Source organism: Amborella trichopoda, chromosome 9 (genome assembly GCF_054954075.1).
Source record: "Amborella trichopoda isolate Santa Cruz 75 chromosome 9, AtrichopodaSantaCruz75HAP2 v2.0, whole genome shotgun sequence".
Lineage (NCBI taxonomy): Eukaryota > Viridiplantae > Streptophyta > Magnoliopsida > Amborellales > Amborellaceae > Amborella > Amborella trichopoda.
The window spans coordinates 33,940,663-33,967,496 of NC_142344.1; the positions used below are offsets into that span (position 1 = coordinate 33,940,663).

A 26,834-nucleotide genomic window follows, 5' to 3' on the forward strand; every position below is an offset into this window, starting at 1 on the left:
CATCGGTTGGTCCACCTGCTCTTATTCTTGAGAAAGGTTCCCGAGATAGCAATCTCGAGTCTCGGGTTCCCTTTAATTCTGAGATACGTGCCGCCTGGTCATCTAGATTTGGAGGGCAAGATCAAGGCACCTAATCAAAAATATTATAGGATTGTAATTCATCCCAAGAAACTTTTAGTTTTGTGAAATAAGTGGCAATAGACAAGCTACCATACTGAAGAGTAGCAATGTCACAGCAAATCTGAATAATACGTGGTGCATTTTTTAAAAATATCTATCGTGGACGTCAGCCAAGACATCGTATATAGATTTTGCATACATGACACCGACGCTAGTGTTAGTATGGGTTGAGTTGATTAATCAAGAGTAGATCATTTGATTACGCCTCTGCCTTTGAGGGAAGATAGGATCAGAGTCCACAGGTTTAGGGATGGATCCGTCGATGAAACCATATTTATTTTTTGCCATGAGGGCCCTTCTCATCGCATGGAACCAACTAGAATAGTTGTCCCCAATTAAATGCTAAGAGACAAGAACGTTCCCAAGGTTATCTGAATGATTCATAAAATATGGGGATTCAGAGTTGTTTATGGTAGGCATACCAGAGTTGTGGTCTATGTAACTGGAGTTATCAGATGCCATGAGAGATGCTTGAAAACCAAGTTTTCCACGAGAGCACGTGACAGTTTTGGAGGTGTTAGAGAGAGAGAGAGAGAACGGTTACTTTAATTGTTGAAAGGAGAGGGATGAGCGTGAGATATTAGGTTAGAGTGTATAGATTGAAAAGAAATTAGGCTACAAAGCTGCCTCATAGGAACTTTAACAAGCTAATTGGAAGATTTAATAAGCTTGTCACCCAACAGTTATGTGCACTATAAACAATAAGAGAGAGAGAGAGAGAAAGAGAGAGAGAAAAATAGAAACTTTAGCAAAGAGAGAATATCAACCACTTACCTCAAAGGCTCAAATAATTGGTGCAATAAATAGGAGAGAGAGAGAGTGATCAAAATAAGAACTTTAGCTTAGAGAGAGAGAGGCAACAACTTGAAGGAATTGAATGAAGACAGGTATATCCAAAGGCCAAGGCTGAGGTAGCAGATTACCAAAAGTTGTCAGCAGGCTCAAGGAGCAGGGTGAAAGCAAGAACGAGAGCTTTGCCAAGAAGAGATTGAGGTTGTCTGCTGTATCAAAGTCATTCAATGTCATAGAGTTGTCGAAAGGTATTTTTCATCAACATGGGGCCCTCGCTCAATAAAGCCTAGCAAACAATGGAAATTTTGACAGTCTCAAAATCACCCTAGAATCGGCCAAGATCTTCATAAGGTCTCTCAAAAGTCTCCTGCGAAGTTTCGTCATAGTTCGACATGTCTAAGGCAGTGCAGACTGAGGAATAGTTCCAGCAAAATCAGCCTCTAGCACCCTGAAATGGCCCCTATAACTAGAGATATATTTTCAATATCTCAAATTGATGTGGGACCACCACCATTGGATACGCACGGTCAAATTTTAGCCCGAACGGACACTTCAGGAAGACGTTATAGGCAAAAGAGTGAAACAGGAGGGGCTGCACGCTATTCCCATGCGGCCACCCTGCAACTCCACACCATGGAAGGGATAGTCATGACCAGTGACTTTCAATGCTCATATCTCACCCCTCTCAAGTCGGATCATGCTCAAATTTGGTGAGCGTGTTTGTCTAGTCAAGACAAGCGATTCGATATGTGTGGCGCCCCATGACGATACCCAAGTGTGAAGAACAGCTAGAGAGAAGTTGCTGATCCATGAAGAAAGTGCAGGAAATTCAACAACATTGTGCCTTGCTCGAGCTGTCAGATCACACAGCTCGCAAGCTCGATCGACCAGATCATGCCACTCATGACTTCAATCGTCGCGAGACTAATTCCATTGTGTGCGTAATGTCTCAGGCTATCACTAGCATGAACCCCGTACGTGATGAATGGTCGGATTCTGCACACAAAGCTGACGAAGTGACTGAAAATTTCGTTGTCAGAATTCCAAATTTCGGTAAAAATTCCAAAGTTGCCAAATCTTCATTTGGGTACGAAATCAAGCTGCGTTTGCTGCCCCGTGATCGTAATGGCATGCTCAGTGTAATTTATCTAAGATATCATCGAAAAATCAAGGAACAAGTACACTATCGATCTGAAGTTTCAATATCCATCCAAATTTCAAGTCACATGATCGTGTACTAAAAACACGATCCATGGCTCGAAGGTGGTTTCAAATCAATCGCCATGCTAAGCCCTACAAGAAAACAATCATCTTAAGATCAACTGGGTATTAGAACGACCCTGGGTCAGCCATGCAAGATCACACAAGTTCTAGGGCAACACAAGGACTGTTCTGGAATTTCACGAGTTGTTAGAAAGGGGCAAATATGTCATTTTACACCTTATTTTCTATATTCTTTTAAGTCAATTTAATCTTAATTTTCAACAATTAGGGTACACTTTTGATCATCCACCCATGTTTGGGGCAAATTATATATATATATATATATATATATATATATATATATATATATATATATATATATATATATATATATGTACCAGCATTGTATGCACCAGAGGACTCAACCTTTCACAAAAGAGAGTTTTTTCTTAATACAAGTTTCTCTTTCTTCTCATTGTTAGGTCAAATTTGAGAGAGAGAGTGAGGTGAGAGAAAATTTTGACCGGTAGCCCTAGGTTCGAGGTAAATCTTCTCTCTCTTTTTTTTCTTTTCTTCTCTCTCTCTTCTCCCTCTTCCCCACCTGACCTCCTCACAGGGATCACGCACGGCAATGGAAGTGTCATGCATGCCTCCCCTGAGGTTACACAGGTCGCACATGGCAATGGCAGTGCCATGCGTGAGCTTCCTTCTCCTTCTTTTCTTCTATATTTGTTGTCCAGTGGGGCCTGTAGACGCCACTGCCCATCACCATCTACATACGTAGCTTGGACGTCTTAGTGAAGAACCCAAACGGCGAACCCTGTTGCCTCTCGTAGGGGTCCTTCCCTGTTACACATCTATAGAAGACAACGATACTCATCGCCGCCCGCTATAGGCCTCGACAACGTCTACCGCTGTCCACACGCTTCCTTCTCGTGTTCGGCATTCATCGCCGTCCTTCTTGCATCCCACACCTATCGTCGTGAGCCTCGTGAGGATTATCAACACTTGCTTGCTTCATGAATGACCATTGTCATGCGCTTCTTCGGAAACTATCGCCGCCGACATGAGGGCATGTTGTTTTCTTATGTTGCTAACGACGATGCCTAGCGTCATCCGTAGTTCATTTTTCTCTCTCTAACCACGAGCAGTATTATCGAGCGTCAGCCAAGGGCCACAACATTGCTACTCCACAGTCGTAAGCAGCAACGCCTAGTGCTGTCAGGAGCTCATCTTTATGCCATCGCGTCTCTTCTTTTCATTCTCTTGTCTCTTCTCGCTTGATTGATGGTAGACTTGGCCTAGCACCACCATATCGATCTCGAATTCGAGTAGCATTTCCACCATGTTGGTTCTAAGAATCATGCCCATCTTGCTACCACTCCGAGTTGATGACTTCCCAGTTGCAATGCTAGTCTCGCCTCTTCGTCAAGTTTTCTTCCCTTTTCTATCTTTATTTGAACCTTACGCTTCATTGCCCTCTCGTGTGAATGTACAGTGCCTTAAGATAAGGGTGGGTCTCTTTGACCCACTTGTCTTGTAAATTAACCATAGATGTTTGTGCAAAAAAAAAGAGGATTGCAGGTCAAGGGAGGCGATTCTGAACTAGCTAAAGTAGCTGGGGGACTTTCTTCGTGATCTAAGAGGGCGCCCACGTGAGCCAGCTCGAGTAAGTCTCGAACCCACCTTCAATTCCTCTCTCATCAGTTGGTTTACCTGCCCTTGCTCTCGAGCAAGGTTCTGAGAGAGCGATCATATTGCTAAGGCACGTCTTACTGATCATATTTCTAAGGCACGCTGGAAGACTGCCCCCATCACTCCTGCGAAAGGAAAGAAAGTTGTCGTTTCTCCTGAGGTTCATCGAAAGGCAACCCCTTATGCTCCTTCACCACCCCAAAAATCCACACCTGGAGGGTCGGCACATGTAGGCGGAGATCCTGAGATCCCCTCACTCACATCCAGGGTTAGACCTTCTCGGGCTGAACCCTACATGCACCATGCATTTGCTTTCCACAGCCCGAGGTAGCACTAGTTCTACACCACCTCGAGCACATGAGGGTTGACCACTCCATCCTCGCTCTCACTGACACAAGCTCGTGGGTCTCAACCTCCTCAGGTCAAACCCATTGATCGGGCCTGAGTTGACCCCCAAGTCACTCGGACGACTAACTCAAAAGGTGCACACACATCGTCTTGATAGGTTCCTTTTCAACCTCAACTCAGATGTATTCGTGAACCAGCTCCTTCGTCTGTCACTCTGTAGACACCACACAAACACCTCCGGGCAACGACCTGATGTCAAACAAAGGGCTCCAGCCTCCAATGCAAAAACCCATGTTGCCTTCCGTCCTTGAACCCCACTCCCTGGTCTAGTTCATAAACACAGCCCTTGCTTGTTCGAAGACAGTCAAGAACCGGTCCCGAGACCATCAAGAACAGGTCCTCACAAGATCGACATACAAGGCTCAAGTCCAGTCGGGGCAGGCTCAACCCCTCCAGACTGACTTCCCACGCACCACTCGCAGACCTAGGCAGTCCACTCTCCCATCAAGCTCTGACCCTCTAGAAGAGACGGTCAGTGTCATGGTGATCAATAACCCGAACAACGCTCAGGAGGAGCGAATGAACAAGTATGAAGAAATGATGCAAGCCATCCTTTGAAAGATGGAACGCCTAGAGGCCTTCTGGTCCCCTTCTTCAACCTATTCCTCGACTGGTGTGGACACAGTTCCCAAGCAAACTCCTCCATCAACCTCCTAAGACAATTCTACCTCTCGCGGGGTCTCCCAAACTGACATAGATGGTATGGGGGCCCATAGCCTCAAGAACAAGGTCCCAAGCATGCAGGAGACGCCGCTTTATCAAAATCCGTACCCTTCGTACATAGACCAAGTACCCTTTCCTCTGAGCAATCTAAAGGGGAAGCTCCCCCTATTCAACAGTACTACGTCTCTGCACCAGCATACAGCTCACTTTCAGACAGCCTGTCGAGAGACGGCAACTGATGGATGACTCCTCCTCCTCCAGTTCGTCAAAACTCTTGAAGGGCAAGCCTTTCAGTGGTATGCTCGACTGCCTCCCAACTCGGTACACACATGGCAAGAGATGGAGCACTTGTTCTACCAACGCTTCTACGAAGTCCAAAGGAATGTAGAGACCATCGAACTCCACACCCTTATGCAAGACCTTGGTGAGCCGGTTGACAAGTTCATCACCCGCTAGAGAGAGTTGGCAACCTTCCATGCCACTTCATGACCGAGAATGAAGCGGTCTAGACCTTCATACGGAACATGCTTCTCGAGATCACTCTACATGTCAAGGGATACAATCCACCCTCCATATCAGAGGCAGTTCGTATTGAGGGAATATTCAAGCATCATGACAACCCTCGTCAGCAACTTGCTAGCTCAAACTCTCTCTCCAACTGTCAAGGCAGTAAAAATGTAGCAATCAGCGCCGTCGTCACCGTGGTTGACACCAAAGGCACGATTCTTCAAACCCTAGACCTTTCTAAGGCACAGGCATCTTCGGTCGGGGGCAAGCAGCATTCTTACAACAGCATCCCGCCTCCTAAAAATTCTAGGCAAAACACCAGAATAAAGTTTACCCCTTCGACACAGAGTGGATGCTTGCACTGGTTTGGCTGTTGTTAGAACAAAACATGATACTGTTACCGAAGGCCAATATTGCGGATCGACTGAGTAGGAGGCAAATGATAAGGACTGTGCCTATCATAAGAGGGTATGCACACCACTTACGACTGCTATAAGCTTAACGACACGATCAAAGCCCTTATCAACAAGGGTCAAATAATGCTGGAAGAGTTGAAGAAAGCGTTCGGGGGAACTGACGTTTCTCACATAGTCACGATCCAAGAGGACGACGGGGCACCCGCTATCCTCCGTGCATTTTTCTCCATAATGCTAGAAGTAGGGCTCATCACTCCCAAGCCTGCAAGGCAGCCCAAGTTCCTACCTCTAGGAATAGAGATCCTCTGGTGCCCGTATCACCACTTATGAGACCATGACGTCAGCAAATGCACTAGCTTCCATAAGCTCTTGGCTGAGAAGATGCAGCAGTGCCAAGAAGTTCAAGGCAACCCAAAAGGACACCCTCGAGTCCCTCTTTCGCATGAGCAAGAAGACCTCCTGACACAATCCCAAGAAAGCACTGAGCTAGATCCTCTGCAGGCCCTCTTCAAGGCAATGCTCCAACAAGGCTTTGTCACTCTCAAGCCTGTCAGGAAGCCGAGGTGTATTGCCCAGGGTACGGAAAATCTTTAGTGCCCATATCACTAAGTATGGGGCCACGAACTCAACAAATGCTCTGGGTTCGAAGCTATAGTCACGAAGAAAGTCCAGCAAGGCCACATCGTTTGTGTGGTTCTCTCGAAATTCGTCCAAGCCATCTCTCCCATTCTAAAGGAAGCCACACTACCAGCCCCGCCTGAGTATACAATGGACCCTTCAAAGCCTTCGACCTCTCAGCCCTAGAAAGTCTACCATGGGCGGAGTAGGCTCAAATCATTGAAATGTGAGACAGTCTACCAAGCTAGGGCTACTCACCAGCCTGATAGGGTGGTCCAGACACCCCCTCAAGGATCCCAAAGGAGACAATAGGCACCTAGGCTAGCTCGACGAAGCAATCATCCTCCTAAACCACCAGTCAAGGAAGAATTCTTCAGGTCCCTTCCTCAACTGCTGACCTTGCAAGACTTTCTCCCAGGAGTAGCTCACCTCGTCCTTTCGTCCAATCTGGCAGACATCCCCGAGTCACCAACAGCTCGGGATTCCCCCAATATGGGTGACGATGCTAACAGCACCCCACGATGGTCAAACACGGGGCAAGACCTAAAATATCCCCCGGACAAGTTCAATTCTGGCAACGACATAAAAAGGTTTTTGGAGCATTCTAACTCTTTTTCTCCTCCCTCCTCTTCTATTTTCTCCATCGGTGTAGCTCGAAGCTGCGTAGACTTCGACACTCTAAACAAAGAGTTCAGAGACACCAGCATCACCCAGCCACAGCAAGAGCGTCTCAAAGAGATGCTGGCCCAAGCGGCTAGATTCTCGACAGCTGCCGACACCCTATCAACCCGAGCAAAAACCAAGTCATCTTCAGGATCCTATTCCAAAGAAGCCTCCCATATGGTACAGATCTTGGAAGTACCAGCTAGGACGGGGCAAATGAGTCTTAGATCGAGAAAGTATCTACAGCCCACACCTCAAAAGCTTAAGCCCCTCAAGTTTCCTGGTCCTCTGCTTTCCCCTAAACCTCAACCTCAAACCTTTGCATCCCTAATACAGGCTCATATTACTTCCTCATCAACCCAAACAACACAGGCTGAACAACAAAGTCAATCGATGTCGCAAACAAAGACCCAACCAAAACATGTTCTTAAGCCTACCCTACAACCCACACTAATGATAGGATCAGGAACATAGAATACTAATGAGGATAAAGTGAAATACGATGTAATTGGCCTTTGAGAAAGCTTGCAGCCTTTCTAAGTATCTATGACGTTCTCCTGCTGTCTAGAGACTACCGTATGGCTTTAGTTCAAGCTCTTTATAACCCATAGGTGTACGAGACTGAAGTGGAACCTATTGAGGTGGACCCGATCATCTTGAGCGGATGCGTGGTAATCTCCTTTCTCGAAGATGACCTTCAGTTGGGAGGAAAATTTCACAATCGCCCCCTCTTCGTGAATGGTGAACTTCACGTCTACCCTCTCAATCAGATCATGCTAGAAGGAGGGTCAGCAGTCAACCTGATCCCAAGAAGGATCATGACCCTACTGGGATTAAGGACTGATGACCTCACTCCTACCCACATCAATGTGCAAGGGTTTAACCGGTCAGGAGAAAAGCCAGCCGGCACAGTGCGCCTTTGTCTCAAGATCGGTGATCTCAATGACTACGCCCAATTCCGTGTAATTGACACCGATACCTTCAACAACGTCCTGTTTGGTCATCCTTGGCTTCACGACTAGGGGGTGGTTCCTTCCACACTCCACCAATGCTTCAAGTATAGTCGAGATGGAAGGCAACACATGACCTATGCTGATAAAAGACCGTTCCCCGTAGTTGACACTCACTATGTCGACGCCAAGTACTATTTCACAGAACTTTCAGCATCAAAAAGTCAAAGGATGACTATTGGAAGCTTGTGAAAGAGATGGGACCCTCGTCCCATGATGACGTTGAAGACCTGGGGCGGATGATCACGAAAATGTTCGAAGAAGAGGAAAGACAGGGCAAGATCCTCCCTTTGATCCCTGCCCACCCAAGTATACCTTGTCATCTCTCTGAGGTCATGGTATCCTCTCCCGAAGACAAAGCTTTCCCCTCTACTTTTAATTTGCCAGAACAAAACGACAAGTTAGAAGTAACCACTGAGCTCGAGGAAGCCCCAGAGGTAGACCTTCTAGCGTCAAGGATAACCTATACATCAGACCGACAAAAGGACTTGCTTGTCCACATCGCACTTCTAGAAGCAGAACTGACATACCAACCACCAAGGAAGGTACTCCAAGTTCCATCCTCCTTGAACAAGGGGGTCATCAGCAGCCAAAAGAAGGTCCTACACTTCTTGGGGGTTGTTGAAGAAGTACGGCCAAACAAGAGTAATCCCTCTAGCTCCTAGGAACAAGACCCCATGGCAGAGCTGAGAAGCGAGGTTCGTAACCTCTAGAACCAATTAAAGGCCATGCGCATTGATTCAAGCACTTAAAGGGGTTTGTCCCGGAGACTAAGACTTATGACGAGCTCAAGACCAATGCGCCTCAAATTGAAGACAAAGTTCCCCTAGACTGGAGAATTTACAGTGAGCAGGCTCATCAAATCATGAGAACCATGAATTATGAGCCCCTCTCCAATCAACCACTAGGGGGTCAGAAAGCAACCGCTCCCCCATTCGAGGTCATTGAAGCCACAGCAGGCTGCCACAAGACGAAGCAAGGAGTGCGCTTTTCTTTGTCATCTCAAGTTATAAAAGTGAGGAAGCAATGACATAGAAAGAAAAGTGAAAAGAATTGTTTCATTTATAATTCAAAAGGGCATTACAAACTCCTTTCCTTTACAATGAAAAGAAATATAAAAAAGCAAGAAAGAAAGAAGGCGTCATCAAAATCGATCAATTGCTTCATTCATATTTCCCATGTGCGTTGCAGCTGATGTTTTGGCCCATGCAATCTCGTTCTTCAGCTTTGCTACCAGCCCCGCCTCTGGCTTCATCAATGTGGTCACTTCTCCCAAAGAATGCTGAAGGGCTAAAGTGTTATTAAAAATCACTTTATCCTTCGCTTCCCAGTCCGTAGTCTCCTTCTCCAGCTTGTCAAGCTTTTGCATCAGCTCAAATATCTTTGCCCTTAGAGACATCACCTTGCGCTGGTGAGCGATGGCATCCACAGTAAGGCTTGATCTCTGAGATTCCGTGGTGTCTAGCAATTGCGATTGAGTGTTTACCAATTCACGGTAGCGTTGAAAAGAAGACTCTAAAGGGGGCAACTGCTAGCTTTCCAATCACTGCGTAGCTGCTTCTTCTCGCAAGGCCTTCACTCTCCATCCCTCCAGCTCATTGACAACGTTGTCAAAATAAGGAAGGACTTTGGCCGCATTCCCTAACGCAACCCCCCTCAACTGTTGGATCGCCGCTCCAAGTTCTTCAAAGGAATGCTCCTTCAGTTTCTGGAGACCCGTCTGAAGCATCACGAAAATAACGCCTAGCAGCCCGCTGAAAGAAGGCCTGGGCAATACAGCAGAAGCAACCATAACAAGAGGACCCTCAACTACAGCCAAGGTCTCAGGGTCCTCATATTCAAGAGCAACCTCAGGATGCTCTGGTACCTCGACGACTGCTTTCTCTCTTTAGCCCCCGATCATGACCATGTCAGGCTCGATCCTTTTATGCTTAGGCACAACCGCCTTGTCCTCTGCAACCACCGCAACCGCAGTTGGGGCAAGGCTGACCTCCTCACTTGGACCTACTACCTTAGTCTCGAGTTGCATCTCGGTAGTCTCCTTGCTGGAGGCAACGACCTCTCCCTATGTCCCCTTTTCTCAAACCATCTCTACCTCAGGAGGTTTGACACCTTCCCCTCTCCTTCTTCGCCCTTGTTTTTCACGGCGATCATTTTAGCGACTGGCTCTCTCATGGCGCCTGCTTCCTCTACAGTCATGAGTGCTGCCTCCTCTATAGTCACGAGGGCCTGATAAGCTTAATCCCTCAGGGCATCCTACTTCTCCACCCCCCACATATCTATTGCTCAAGGCAGCCTTCTCCTACTGCTCGGATGACCCCTCTTCAGCTCTTGGGGGTTCATCGTCTTCTATTATCACGACCTCTACCGGGGTTTTGTCTTTCCTCGGTAGGCACGATGACTATCAAAGTTCCTAAGGCCCTCACTTCCTCCATCGCCTCGTCAAGGCCAGCCTCATCACGATCAGCTCTTCAGCCCTGATCACTTACATCAGGACTGAGCCCTCCCCTTCAACAACAATCAGGGTAGTAGGCTCTGAGGTATTGGCTTGAACCTCTGAAGGGCCAGGAGAAAGCTCAGGTGAAGGAGAAGGCGAAGCCGTATGAGCAGAAGGTGATGGGGAAACGGTAGGAGACACACGGCCTTCCAAAGTAGTCGAGGGCGAGGAACCGTCTCCTAGCTCACGAACCATGGGGACCTTATGCCCTTTGCACCCCAAGGCCTTGGTTGCCTTCTGGGCTGGGGCATGAGGAGTCACTGGGGCAGTCCACTTTTTCTTCTTTCCTTTCACTGGCTTGGGTGCGGTAGCTTGGTTTTCTTCTTTGTTAGCTTGAGCGTAGCAGCCCACTTTTTCTTCTTCGCCGGCTCGGGCACAGCAGCCTACTCTTTCTTCTTCACCGCTGACTCAGGCGCAGTAGCCTACTTTTTCTTCTTCCCTTTCGCTGGCTCTGGTGCAGCAACCCTCTTTGTCTTCTTCCTTTCGTTTGCTTAGATGCATCTCCCTTCGAGGTGCCAGACTTGGAAGAACTGGTGGCTAACTTGCTATGAGTGTCGCTCCCTATCAGCTTATTCAAATCTCGAAACGGACTTCCCTCATGCCCAGGGATTTTCGGTCTTCCTTCCATTTGAAGATAACAAAGAGGTGGTAAAAAATACTCTTTTTCTCCTTCTCCATGTTGAGAAACCTCATCAAGGAGTTGTCCATGATAGTATGGCGAGGCTGCTCGATCACATGCCAGTTATGCAGGAAGCCCAGGGTAAAATCTCACCTAAGGGAGGGGTCCTTGCCATCTTTCGCTGGCTGGTATCTTCGCTTCAGCGGCTGCCCTCCCCTTTTCAAGGGTGTTCCGCTTCCCAATACCCCTTGTTTGTGATCCTCCACCAGTGCTCGTGAGCCTTAGTGGCCCGTACCTTCCTGCCAAAATGGGGCAGCACATACTTATTGACCTTGGTGGCCTCCAAGCATGTGGTTCAGGTGGTGTGAATGTGCCTCGAGAGCCAAATCTCCTTGAGGGTCCCCAACTCATCCTTTTTTCAGCGGGCTGCCCTGCTATGCCACTTCTCAAAGAGTATGGAGAACGGGCACCCTTGATCTAGCCCATGCTGTCGGGCGAACTGATGAGGAAAGTAGCCCTCAAGCTTCACACCATGGACAGTGCGATAGGCAAGAACTCTGCCTCTCACACTCAACATAAACATCAATTCTTTTGGGCTAGTGAAGTCACCATCTAGATGGTGGCCTAGCTCATCCACATACGCGCAATCTGTGAGACCTCCAACTGGGAACGACACCCGAGTCATGTGGAGGTGGTCATTGAAGAACAAGTTGCATGCATGGCTAGGGGTATGGAAAACTACCCTCTATCGGGCAATCTTCAGTAAAAACGGGCACATGCTATCCTCCAGCTCTCGGGTTTTGAGATATGTATCTGGAAAATAAGCCCCAAGCCAACCATACATGTAGTGGACTAGGAAAGCAGTCTTGAAATCTCCTGAGAAGGCTTCACCGTCTTCTATGTCGTTCCCCTCCTTCCTCGCCTTTATACGGTCTTCCCTTGGAAATGTCTCCCAAGCCATGATAAATATTGCACAAAACAGGCTATGCTAGCGTGTATTCCTTCCCCCATGCCATGTCATAGGCCACATAGAATGTGGCCGGACGAATGACATCTGCCCCTCCTGGCAGGCAAATTTGCATAAGAAGAGCACTAAGTAGGTTGTCAGGAAGATGTACTCGTTCTCCTTTCACAGCACCAAAACAGGAGGAGTTTCCTTCTCTTCTTTTCTCGACGACGGACCAACTTCATTTGTACAACTGCCGTAGAAGAACCTCACCCATTTTCTGAAAGTGACTTGCCCACTTTTGGGCTCATCATAGAGTCGGTGGTAGATCACGAACAATTCTTGAAGCCGAGCCGGCGGGGCTTCTTTACCTATCTTCTCCCCCCAAAAAATGACTGAGTTTGGAGGAATAAACTCATCATACATGGCACAGCCCACCAACGAAGTGCAGGTCCATTAGCCAAATCCTTGCCCTCCGTGACCAAGTAGCCATGAGTTGCAAACATGGCTCCAAGTCTCCAACAACACTTTGATCGTGTTTGAGCAATGGTCATAGTGGCCCGCTGAGCACTGAAGGGTGGCTGGCAAAAAGGCATGTCTCAAAGTATTCCGAAAACTCCGCAGCACTTTCATGGTCCATGAGGAGTACCCCTTTAGGTACTGGTGTTCCCCTTGTACCCGCAGGCCAGAAGACAACCATTTCATGCCCGGGGTTTCCACCATCTATTTTCCTAGATTTGGCAAGCTTGCATTAGAGGCTATGTTGTGGTGCAGGCAATGTAGAAGGCCTACCCCTCCTCTATACTCTCATTTCCATCATTATCTTCCCTTGTCACCAGCTGAACGGGGGTGCACACAAAGGTGACGCTCAAAGGCCACCTTGGTTCACACAAGGCTTCAGTGATCACCTCTCACCAAGCTCTAGCTGGTGAATGCATCAGTACCAAGCTCCCCTTCTCGCGGGAGTTTCTTCACGTTTGGAATAAGCCCGAAGACTCGGCCATTAAAACAAAGGCAAAGGACGCTAAGCGACAATGAGGAAACTGTGTTCACTAGGGTAGGACTATCGCCGTCTGCCCACTAAGATGCTATCGCCGTCTGCCACCAAAAGGGGATCGCCACCTTGCAATCAACCAAGGGCTATCGCCGTCCCACGACCAAGGCGTATTAATGCCTCGCTCCAGCTATCAACCCATGTCACACGCACGTCCCTTGAAATCTAGGCACGCCGCTTGACACTTGCAGCACAGCCTGTCACCACACGTGCGAGGGATGACCCTTCGCCTTCCCACGACCCTTCATCTCTTTGACCGTTACGGTCCCCCAACCCTTCCTGTTTCCACCAGTGTTTCGCCACCTCGCCGAGAATCCACCCCCATCAATTGGGAAACCTCTTTCCCCTCCTTCCACTCGCTGCCAGAATTAGAGGAAATCCACCGGAATCCCCAGAAAGCTTCCTTGAGACCTTGCAGATCTCCCTTCTCCCTGCTCTTCCCACATCAGTGAGTTCACCACCAGCTCACCAGAATTCCACTGAGTTCCTGGTGAGCCCACTGCAGTTCTTTCTTCTTCTCCTCCGATAACCAGAGGACCTACAGAGCCCTCTGAACTCACTTCAATCTCCCCTTCATCAGCAAAATGACCGGAGAAGCACTGGAACTCCGCCAGAGCACCTCTGTAAATCCTACTAAGGCCCCGAGAAGCCCTGCTCCTTGCTCAAAAAGCCTCGGCACTTCTCGAAAAGGTTCACAATCACAACACGAAACTTTGCGACCTCCTGAAGCTCACCAGAAAAGCTCCTAACTGCCTTGTCTCTGCAAATTTTGGTCGAGAAGTTCTCATCGAAAAACCTTCGCCAAAAGCTTTGGCTCTCTCTCTCTAAAAACCCTTCTACTCTTTACCCTTCGATAAAACAGTAAAGTGGGGTTTTTCCCCTTTTATTCTCAGCAGTACCGTAAATTGCCCTCGACAAACATGAAATGATGCTCCAGTCCCCAGTTCTTGGCAGAAATAAGACTAGGTCGTGGCGGGTCAAGCCTGAGACCCGAGAGGGCTATCGTCGCGCCCTTCACTCAGAGGGCTATCACCGCACGCCTTCGTTAAGGGCCTTTACCGCTCGCCTTCGTCAAGGGCCGTCGCCGCACACCTTCGTCAAAGGTCATCGCTGCATGCCTTCATCAGGGGCCATCGTTGTGCGCCTCATCAAAAGAATTATCATCGCGTTCCTTCGTCAAGGGCCATCACCGTACGCCTTGTCGAAAGAATTATCGCCGCGCATTTTTCCAAGGGCCACTGCTGCACACTTCACCAAGGGGCCTAATGCCGCGTGTGCCATCCGACAATTAGTTCCACGCGCATGCCATCGCACTCTCAGCTGGACCATTGTCATGTACTCTAAGGAAGTTCATCGCCTACACCACAGCCTCACTCCTCGGGCGATCCAGCCTCCGGTGACGGATCTGTTCCCCATGGAAGTTCATCCCCTGCACCACAGCCTCACTCCTCGAGGAGTCCAGCCTACACTGATGGCTCTGTTCCCCATGGCGTCAAATTCCCTCACCATGCCATGGTCCAGATGCATGACCCTAAATTGCACGATCCGAACTATATGACCTTAAACTGTAAGGCGGTCCATGCTGCATGACCTTAAACTACACAACCATGGTCCACACTATATGACCCTAAACTGTAGTGGCAGTCCATGCTGTATGATCTTAAACTGCACAGCCATGGTCCAAACTATATGACCTTAAACTGTAATGGCGGTCTAGATGCACGACCCTAAACTGCATGGTTCAAACTTTATGACCTTAAACTATGGTGACTGTCCATGCTGTATAACCTTAAACTGCACAGCCATGGTCCAAACTATACAACCTTAAACTATAGCGACGGTCCAGGTGCACAACCTTTAACTGCCCGGTCCAAACTATATGACCTTAAACTGTAGCGGCAGTCCATGCTGCATGACCCTAGTCTATACAACCATGGTCCAAACTATATGACCTTAAACTGTAGCGGTGGTCTAGTTGTATGACTTTAAACTGCATAGTCCTTGTCTCATAACTCAAAACTGTATGACCACGGTCCATGCTGCATAACCTTAAACTGTACGGTCCTAGCCACATGACTTTAAACTGCATAGCCATGGTCCAAGCTACAAGACCCTAAAACTGTAACGCATGGCACAAAAAAGGGTCCATACGCACAACTCCAATCGAGAGATCGAACACCTCCTTGCTGAAAGGGTATTTCATCAATATCCCCAGTGGAGTTAGATATGTGCAAAAGTCATACCTAGCCCTTTAACCCCTAATGGGTTTGTTTCACACCAACATCTTAGTAAGAGTCATGTCTAACTATGACCCACTATCCCCAGGGAGTTTAGGTCCTTTCTTATCCTCTCAACCCTCATAAGGTTCATCCGTACTCTGGCATATCATCCTCAGTAGAGTTACATGCATGCCATTGCTCATTATCCCCAAAAGGTCACACTGGACCTTCTAATCCCCTTTGAGGTCACGTTTGCCTGCCACTCCTCGAGTGCCGCCATCTCTATCTAAACCTCTCACTTATGTGTAGCCTTAACTATCCCTATCCATAGGGAGTCAAATTGCTATCCACAACCTATCCCCCATGTAGCTTTACCTACATGGCGACCCACACACTGATCCATGCTGCATGACCTTAAACTGCATAGCTATGGTCCAAACTATATGTCCTTAAACTGTAGCAGAGGTCTCACTGCATGACCCTAAACTGGATGGTCCTAGTTGCGTGACTTTAAACTGCATAATCATGGTCCAACTGTATGACCCTAAACTATAGTGCACATCCTGGCCGCATGACGTAAAACTACTTTGCTTAAGTCCAGGGGGCATAACCTTAAAGATGCCCCCACATACGCGCACACGTCCTTTACGTGCATCTTCACACATGCCTTCCCTAGCCGGCCCATTCATGTGCGCGCATCACCTTCACCATCATTACCATCTTTTCCTTAAGTGAGTCTTAACCATTCTCACCAAACAACGATCCCTTCTACGAGCCATACTCGCCGTCAGCTAGTGGGTCACCATTGTTCACCCATCATCCATCCACCATCAACTCTTCATAAGGAAAATTCATGCCATCTTCCCAAGTGAGTCAAAGTCATCACCAAGCTCACTTTATGGCCTCCACAAACTGCCATTCACCACCACTACGGTCCAGCTGTAGGACCCTAAACTATAGTGCACGTCCTTGCTGTATGACATTAAAAGGCTTTGCAAAGGTCTCGAAGGCATGACTCTAAATACGCCTTCACATGAAAATAAAACGAGCATGGTGTGCACTTGACAAGGGAACTCCATGAGTAAAAATGATAGACGAGCATGGTCATGAAACCATGAGTAAAAGAGTTTTGTGGGGAAAAAAAAAAATCCAGGCCTAATGAAAACCCCAAAGGGAATGGTGAGTAAAAACGGACGAAAAGGGTGGAGATGACCACAGGTCATGAGTAAAAGAGCCCAGAAATAGCAGAAGTTGGTGAAAACTGTCTTTACGGTGTCACTTCCCCTGTTCAAGTGAAAACCCGCAAAAGGGCGCTTGGATCAACAAGACAGGCCGACGCATGACAATTGTCTCAACCGACATTCAATCTTCAAACAGTCACAATCCTGGCTAATGAGGTTTGCCTAAAATCCTCAAAAGCCAGCATCCAATCGCAACACCACATGGCTCATCAAGGGGTGAGAGCCGCACAAGATCCCCCATGTTTCAACAAGGCTCATCAGCGAGTGAGAGCCGCATAAGATCTCCCAACTATCATGGCTCATCAAGGGGTGAGAGCCACATAAGATCCGCCACGCTTCAACATGGCTCATCAGGGGGTGAGAACCGCATAAGATCCCCTCATGCTTCAACTTGGCTCATCAAGGAGTGAGAGCCGCATAAGATCTCCCCCAATCAACAACAACAAGAGTCCTTGAGGGTGAGGTCGATGACTAAAAGATCCCTCAGTAAATGCTAAGGACCATCACGAAGGCAAGAAACTGACAAAGTCAGGGTCTAACCTGCCACAGGCTTTAGGGTACGTCTCGCTAAAACCCCCTAGCCTACATGGGACCAGACTTTTGGGACAGGTCAGAAGCCCCCGATTGGACCCCGCTAGATGGGACCTACAGAGATACCCTACGCATCAAAAGCAAACCTGGTGCAGTAGCGAACAATGCCGACCAAAGGTTCAGAGCATTTGGCCTTCAAAAAAGGCCTGGTCGTTCCTTGAGGGAGAGGACTTTGACAAGATCCCTTAATACTTCCCAAATGATTGCACTACTCGATTCTCTCGAAGCACAACATTCGGCGGGGCATGATGTTGGAAGGTATTTTTCATCAACATGGGGCCCCTACTCAATAAAGCCTACCAAATAGTGGAATTTTCGGCAGTCTTATAATAACCCTAGAATCAACCAAGGTCTTCATAAGGTCTCTCAAAAGTCTCCTGCCAATTTCATCATAGTTCGACATATCTAAGGCAGTGTAGACTGAGGAACAGTTCCAGTAGAATCGGCCTCTAGCACCTTGAAACGACCCTATAACTAAAGCTATATTTTCGGTATCTCAAATCACTGTGGGACATGGTGAAACCCCCTGGGGTCAAATTTCAGCCCGAACAGACGCTTCAGGAATAAGTTATAAGCAAAAGAGTGAAACACGCCGCACGCTATTCTTGTGCGGCCACCCTGCAACTCCACGCCATAGAAGGGACAGTCATGACCAATGACTTTTGACACTCATATCTCACCCATCCCAAGTCGAATCGCGATCAAATTTTGTGAGCATGTTCGTCTCTCCAAGACGAATGATTCGCTATGTGGCACTCCTGGTGACAACACCCGAGCACGAAGAAAACCTAGATAGAAGTTGCTGAACCGTGAAGAAAGTGCAGAAAATTCAACAACGTCGTGCCTCGCTTGAGCCACTAGATCACACCGCTCGGGCTATCACTAACCCAAACCCCGTACATGATGAACGGTCGAATTCTATACACAAAGCTGATGAACGACTGCAAATTTCGTCGTCAAAGTTCCAGATTCCGGCCAAAATTTCAAAGTTGTAGAATCTTCGTTCGGGTACAAAATTAAGCTGCGTTTGTTGCCTCGCAATTGTAACAACATGCTCAGTGAAATTCAGTGAAGAAATCACCAAAAAACGTCAAGGAAAGAGTACACTATCGATCCAAAGTTTCAAGATCCATTCAAATTTCAAGTCACATGATCGTGCACTAAAAACACAATCCATGGCTCGAAGTTGGTATCAAATTAATTGTCATGCAGAGCACTACAAGAAAACAATCATCTTATGATCAGCCGAGCATCAGAATGAACCGGATCAGCCATGTAAGATCACGTAAGTTCTGGGCAACATAAGGACTATTTTGAAATTTCACGAGTTGTTATGAAGGGGCAAATCTATCATTTTACACTCTATTTTCTAAATTCTTTTAATTCAATTTAATCTTAATTTCCAGCAATTAGGGTTACTTTTGATCATCCACCTATGTTTGGGGCAAATTCTATATATGCGTACCAGCATTGTACACACTAGAGGACTCAACCTTTCACAAAAGAAAGAGTCTTTACTTAATACATGTTTCTCTTTCTTTTCATTATTGGGTCACGTTTGAGAGAGAGAGTGAGGTGAGAGAAACTTTTGACCGGTACCCTTAGGTTCGAGGTAAATCTTCTCTCTCTTATTTTCCTTTTCTTCTCTCTCTCTTCTTTCCTCTCTTATTCCTCTTCCCCACCTTAGGTCCATGCAAGGTCATGCACGGTAGTGGCTGTGCCATGCATGCCTCCCCAGAGGTCACACAAGTCGTGCATGGCGATGGCAACACCATGCGTGAGCCTCCTTCTCCTTCTTTTATTCTATCTCTTTTATCCAATGGGGCCCGTAGACAGCACTGCCCATTGTCTTCTATAGACATAACATGGACATCTTAGTGAAGAACCCAGACCGTGAAACCCATTTCCGCTGGTAGGGGTCCTGCATGTTTCGCGTCTATAGCAGACGGTGATACCCATCGCCTCCCGCTATAGGCCTTGGCAATGTCTACCACCGTCCGTGCGCTTCCTTTGCGTGTTCGACATTCATCACTGTCCTTCTTGTGTCCCACGCCTATCACTGTGCGCCTTGTGAGGATTACCACCGTGTGCTTCATGAGTGACCATCGCTGCGCACTTCATCAGAAACTATCGCCGCCCGCGCAGGGGCGTGTTGTTTTCTTATGTTGCCGTATGGATTTCATGTTTTGGAAATAGTGCATCTTGTTATGTATTTTTGGACCGTCAATTATTAAGTTTTCATAGATCTGCTTGATCTACATTATCTTTTAATCTTTAAATTTTATAATCAAAGAACCTTAAAGTTTTATAATATTGAAACCATATTACTCGATGCTAGTTGAAGATACACTTTAATTTGATTGTTTAGAGCCTCTGTTCTACACAAACCGCACCCAATTATGAAACACTAACAAAAGGACCCGGTTTATATGGGCCTCTTAATAAATCTATTTTTGAGATAAATTTTAAGACTTAATTTTTTTAAAAATGTAATCTCTAACATGGAGATCATGAATATGAAAAAATAAATAAATTTTTAAAACTAAAAATAATAATTCTAATAAAAAAATATTTGGATAGTTAGTTCCTATTATTTTTAGAAAAAGAGCGTAAAAATAGGGTCCAGTCCGCATGAAAAAACCACCCAATCAAAAAAAAAAAAAAAAAAAGGCCCAGTTTCATATGGCTGCCGTAAGATGACATAATTTGACATACCACGCCAAAATGGAGAATGCTTGGACAATGGGCAACGTGTAATCATAGAACATGGCTATAGCATCGACCTGTCTTGAACCTCCAAGAAAGGACCCAAGAACGCTGTATGACCACGTGTGTAGCGAGAGAACGAGAAGCCACGTGTGTAGAGAGGGTACGAGAGCCCTCATCGATCCAGAACCTTCCGCATTTCTTGTTTCTTCTAGGCGCCTCTCACTCTCTCAACCTATAAATTGGATCCGCCCTCTTCTCCTTGTTTTGCCAGGGACTTTAACTCGCCAAATAGCTCAAACTGCCCTGACTCAAAATTGGTCCCACTCTGTGATCCTTGAGCAATAAAATCCATGATGTCTGCTAATCTGATCAGTGCCTCTCCACTTCTTTCTCACTCTAAATCTTCTGTCACACCATGCCTGGCCTTCTTCCCTTCAACCAAGAAAACGTCATCAAACAAATCCTCTTATCTTTCACTAAGGCCAGGAGCTACGTCCGAGAACCAGGGTAGCTCAGTCGACGTCCCAGGACCAAGGCAAAGCGATGGAGACCAAACACAGACGATCAACGCTTGAATCTCCCCCTTTGGTGAGTCGCACCCTCTTTCATGTCTTCGGGGGAAAGTGCAACCATCTCAAATAATAAGGAAGTTTAAGTATGGATACCGAAGGCAGCTGGGCGGGAAACAGTTGGACCCGGCCCGTCTCTTGTTCCATAGGGCTAGCCGTGACAAAAATAAGTGAAAAACTAGGAAATAAAGGTGGCTAGGCTGGGCTGAATATGGTCGGAACTAGCTCCAGCTTGGCCTTCTGACTATTAACAAAAGTAGAAAAATAAGAAAAGCAAAAGATGGCGGGCCTTGTCGAGCCAGGTTGGGAATGTTTCTAGCCTAGCCCTCTGGCCACAGTTTGTAGATCTAGCCTTACTTCTTTAGGCCGCTGGGAGGGCACCTAGCCCATTGCCAGCTCTAGATTTGGGCTCCATAATTTTATCGATAGTCCTTGATTAGTTAATTTATTTTCTTAAATAGTCAGGTTTTACCCATGAATTTTTTTTTTTTTTTTCTAACTTTGATTGCATTCTTAATTTGCAAAATATGGACTGCTTCGTTAATTTTATTTTTTAATTTTATTGACTTATATATGGTGTGTTGGCTATGGATGGTGTGGTTTGATGTTAGAAATATGGAAATGTGTTTACGCTTTGGTGAATTTTATTCTTTCATAAGACATCAGCATTATACCAAGCAATTTTCATCATTTCTAAATGTTCCAATGTTTGGAACATTGTTGCCAGGTTTACTCTCCTATGAGACCATGCGCCAAATGATGGACACAATTGACCGGCTTTTTGAGGACGCGCTAACGTTTCCTGGTTCGAATCGGCCCGTCTGGGAGATAATGTCACCTTGGGATTTTAAAGAGGATGATAACCAAATCATGCCCGGCTTATCAAAGGAGGAGGTCAAGGTTTCGGTGGAAGACGACGTTTTGGTGATCAAAGGAGAGCAGAAACGGGAGGGCGAACAGGATGCTGGGCAAAACAAAAACTTTTGTTTATATGACACACGTCTGCTCTTACCTGATAATATTGAAAAAGAAAAGATTAAGGCAGAGTTCAAGAATGGGGTGTTGCTAATTACAATTCCAAAGATCAAAGTTGAGCCCAAGGTCATCGACGTCCAAATTGAATGAACCATGTTCCATGCGTTTGTTGGTGTTTGTATATATTGTTTTGGTTCCTGCCTTCAAGAAAATTAGGTGAAACTGTGTTAATATTCCGTAATTGCAATAGGAAAGTTTTTGTTCCGGTGAATGCTTATGACAAAATTTAATGATGAATATTTTTTACATCTTTCCAGGCATGTCGTTTCTCGTTCCTAAACTGAGAGTGAATATATTTCCATGGATTATGGACCACATAAGTTACGAAATGGCACGAATACAACTACCCATTTTCAAGGCATATGTAATAATTCTAGCGTTTTACTAAAGATGCATGTGTTTCAAAAACAACTTTCAATTTTTAATTTTTAATTTTAAAATTTAGTGCCAAGTGTATTTTATAGTATAGACCTTTTGGTCAATACTTATTTGCAGTGTGTTTTACATTAAGGTGGTTACATTAAGGTCGTTATTTTTGCCACCTTTGGCATTTTTAACAATTTTATGGATATCTCAGGAGGTGTTACAATTTGTTAGCCTCTCCCTCTCTTTTAAGCGAACTCTCTCCCTCACTAAGAAGGCCCTTTTAGCAGTTAACATGCAGGGGCTTCCTCCAGGAAGCATGAAGCTAACCGAGTTCACCTGATTTATCAGGTAAAAATTTGATCTTATGGCATGAAATATATTTGGCTACCATATTCAATCAAAGTTTAATTACAGAGATGGGAAGATTGATGTGGTGACAAGCTACCATATTCAATCAAACTTTAATTACGGAGATGGGAAGATTTATGTGGTGACAAGTTTGCCATCTTAATCGATGTTTAATCATACCGATTCGATTATTTTTGCAGTGAGGTTTGTTTTCAATTGGTATTGAAGTATTATATCAATTGAAAAGGTATTATTAGTATTTTTGAGATTGTTTCATACGGGTTTTGCAATTCAGGGATAAAAATTATATTCTGATCTGGCTGTATCATACTTGTAGGGACTCGTTTGCGTATTGAAATTTTATTGAGACTGAAAATGAGAGTATCTCGTGTCTCCAGATCCTCTAATTCGGTCCCACTTTTATTGGAGTTTATGTCCATACAAACGACAATTTCGAAGTTGATGACTCAGTCACTGAACCATAAGAATCAAGATTGTCTAAAGCCAGACTTGTTTTTTTTTTCTTTTTTTTTTTTTTAAGTGATGTGCATTATAAGAATCAAGATTGTGTAAAGCCAGATCTTTTTTTCTTTTTTAAGTAATGTGCATTATAAGAGTCAAGATTGTGTAAAGCCAGATCTTTTTTTTTTGAAGTGATGTGCATCATTTAAAATGGCAGGAGGCTTCAATTTTTAGAAAATTGGAAGGTGTGTATAGACCATTAGTCATGTATTTGTCGATTTTATATTTGTCGATTTTATAATTGATATAAGGCCTTGGGCATAAGTGATCGATGAATATATATTTAGTTGTCATTTCTGCTGTCAGTGGAGTAGGGGCAACCAATGCTTGGGTGGATTGAAGTACCGCGGGACTTGTTTTCAAATTTCAACTAGTTTTGGGACTCAGAGAACTGGTGGGGGTGACATTGTTATGTAAAAGGACTACTTCATCTCGGTCGAGGGACATCTGATTTAATTCACGTCCCGTGAGGTCTTTGTTTTTTAAATTTGTATTATGTCCTTGAAATCTAGAGATATTTTGATTAAGTCTTGGATTTACATCTCAAGCATATTTTTTATGAAATTTATGGTTACTTTTTGTTGTAGGTCAATTGGATAGATGTACCAATAACCTATATTAAGGGTGATCTGTTGCATTAAAAGGTTTAATGATGTCTTTTGGATTCTAATGAATTTATGACTATCAGATGAATCTCTACTTATGGTGGGATATATTTTTTTGATTCTAAGAGGTCGATTTTTATCTCCAAATTATTTGAGAAAATTTCCTTGGAACCCATAGTGAGGAGGCTAAGTGGTTAAGGACTTGATGGTAGATGTACTACATGTTTAACGCTCGTGCTTGCAATCTCATACAATGTGATGTGATTGTGAAGCACTTGTATACCGAGTGAAAGGTTAGGAATTTATTTCGGCACATCCAATTACACTCGCTTGAGGTATAGTCAGTACTCGCTTGAGGCACAATCAGTTGATACTTAAGCTTAAGATGGAGGTATAACAGTACTTCATATATATTATGTAGACAACCCTCTCGAAATTCTGGTTGAGGAACCTCGTAAAAACCTTGATTCTGAGCCTAAAGGACCACACAAATCCTTATAGACCTTAGGCAACCTAGAACAAATACAATTACTTCAAAATTGCCCAAAACCAATCCCAACTTGAAGTTATAGCCCTAGAGGTTTTCAACAGTCCAAGAATCGTCTAAATCAGATCTACGGATAAAACGATCTAACAAATGATAATTTAGTCCTTGTAACACCCAAGTATCGGGCCACGGGCTGGGTTGGAATGTAGCCCGGCAGTCCTTGAAACGGCTTGATGATACAGTTAATGTGTTTTATGATGTAGTAAAGACATTTTCTTTAATTAGATAAAGATAAAGCTTCAAGATAAATCCAAACAATTTCTAAAAAAATCCAAAACAATCAAGAAAGATCACCTACAGAATTCTATAAATACCCCCTCCATAACCCAAAAAAAGAAGACCAAAAAAGAGATCAAGAAATCCCTAAAAAATTTTCGAAATTAGAAAAATTACCCAAAATACCCAAAATAGGAAAACCGCTTAGATAATTCCTAAATATTAGGGAAAATCCCCAAAAATCACAGAAAATCCCAGAATTAATATTCAACCTTAGAAGATTCCAAAACCCTTAAAAAACTAGGGAAAATCTACACCAATTCATAGAAAAGCCTAGGTAGACCTTACCTAAAATTCCTAGCTTTTTCCCTTTTACCTTAAGAACCCTAGATCTAGGGCAAAATAACCGTAGATCTACCAATTCCAACAAGCAAACACATCCAAAAAAAAAGATGGTGGCGTAAATTGGAAGAATAGCCTGTTCCAAGCCAGAAACTCTGCGTTTCGGGTGAGGTTAGTATATCTTTCTTTGCTTAATTTAATTTATTTTTCTTCATTGAATTATCTTCTTTATTTTATTTTTTCTGGAAATTAATTCATCATTAGATTTAATTAAATTTAGAAATGTTTTTTTTAAGTCAAAATACGGATTTGGAGCTAGCGCTACTAGTGGACTCAAAAAAAGACTAGATCTGTATAGATTTGGGATTTTTCTGAACCGATAATCCAAGCAACCCCACTCTTTCTACCTTTTCAAAAGCAACTCAGTTTTTGCTAAGATTTGAGTAGATCTCATCCCAGAGATCGGTTCAGATCGGAGCGTAAATAGTTTGGGGTTTACCGTGGGGCACCTTTAGCTTCAAATCCGTATTTTAAACTTAAAAATGCTTCTTCTCTTTTCTCATATTTATTTTTCCAGCAAAAATAAAAATAATAAAATAATAAAAAATAAGAAAAATGCGGTAGATTTAAAAATATTTCTTTTTATTAGATTATATCTTTTCTTTCTAGATCTTATTGTTTTTCTCCATAAAAAATTGAAGATCTTTTTCCTCTCAATCTTTAGATCTATCTTTTAGATTATCTTTGGATTCATCTTTTACATCAACCTTTATTATCTTGGTTAGATCATCTTCTTTTAGATCCTTCTAGATCATCTTTATCTTTAGATCTTTTTTTATTTTCATCTTTTAAAACATCTTTATCATCTATGTTTTTTTCGAACAACTTTAGATTCATCTTGATATCATCTATATCATCTTGTTAGATCGTCTTTCATTCATGTTTATCTTCTTAAGATCATCGTTAAATTTTTTTAGAGCATTCTTTATTATGTTTTAAATCATCTTGATCTTTTTTAAAAGCATATTTATCTTCTTTAGATTATATTTTATCTTCGTTAGAACTTATCATCATTAAGTGCATCTTTATAAAAAGAATCTGTATCTCTTTCCTAATTAAAAAATAAAGGAAGAAGATACTTTATCTCTTTTGACCAGATAATTTAATATATATATATATATATATATATATATTATTTATATATATATTATTTTTTATTTTTTTTGTACATAATCTTGTAGTTATGTCCATAGTTCATGGTGACTCAGTTATTTAGTTTACGTAGTCTCGACTCCTTTAAATGACTAGACCTACAAGACCTCATGGCTCAGTTCCCTAGGTTTGTCATGTCTTAAGTCAGTCGATATCGAGTTTCAGTGGGTCCATAATCCCACACTCAAGGCTAAGCCTAGCTAACCCATTTGTAGTCCAGCCAAATGGGGGACTGCAACCAGTTTGTATGGCTCGAGCTATTCAAAACAGTTAGAGCATTCGACTCGAAACTAAAGAATCAGGGTTGAACCCACCTTCATCTTCTATATTTATGTCTAGGGAATATACTGCCCAATCAGGGGCGCACCTCCCAGAAATGTCCAAATCTAACTCAAGCAAAGCTAGCCACCAAGGAAAACTAGAGAGTAAGACACCTTCAGTTAAACCCAAGAGTTCTTTAAGCCATTCCTCTATTCCTCAAGGTTCATCCTTACACAATTCTAGGGATTACGAGTTCCTCAATCAAGTGTCTCAAGAACCTACCCAAGGTCAAGGCTTTCTTGAAGCGTGCTGGCCTTGTTGAACCACATGCCCCACCTGAGGTCAAAGCTCTCTTGAAGCATGCTGGCCTTGTTAAGCCACATGCCTCATCTAGGGCATCAAGTTATCAGTCAGGTCAGAATCAGAGTACCTCTTTAGCCCATGACCAACAAAGTCATGTGAGTTTCACCCTGTCGGTGAACCAATACTGTCAATATTCTCATCCTTCAACTCTTATAGATTCGGCTCAACCATGGGACCCTCCATCCCATAGTTAGTCTAGACCTGTCCACAAGTTATGTATAGTCATCCACCAGTGCAGCCTCTTTAGGCCACCCTAGTTTTGTACCATCAGCCACAAGCGGCCTATTCAGCGCCTGTTCAAACCCAGTATCCCCCAAGTTAGCCATACCAGTCTGCTTCATACCCTCCGACTGCAGTCTCGGCCTCTAGTCACCCTTACTAGGGATATCCTATGCACCAGGCCTCTGCTGTCCATTT

General features: G+C 44.6%; 1 protein-coding gene across 2 annotated transcripts; it reads left to right on the forward strand.

Annotated features, from left to right (window-relative positions):
• The first annotated feature begins 20,303 nt into the window (after positions 1–20,303).
• Positions 20,304–24,296, forward strand: HSP21 (heat shock protein 21). 2 transcript variants are annotated; one of them, XR_016040021.1, is made up of 3 exons: positions 20,304–20,619; positions 21,328–21,791; positions 21,893–24,296. XR_016040021.1 is itself a non-coding variant. In XM_020662550.2 (2 exons), the coding sequence occupies exon 2, from the start codon at positions 21,348–21,350 to the stop codon at positions 21,723–21,725; it is 378 nt and encodes a 125-aa protein (XP_020518209.1). In that variant the 5' UTR covers positions 20,304–20,619; positions 21,328–21,347; the 3' UTR covers positions 21,726–21,846. The 2 variants fall into 2 exon arrangements, 1 of the variants encoding a protein (XP_020518209.1); XM_020662550.2 differs by lacking the exon at positions 21,893–24,296 and having other exon boundaries at positions 21,328–21,846.
• The last annotated feature ends 2,538 nt before the right edge of the window (positions 24,297–26,834 follow it).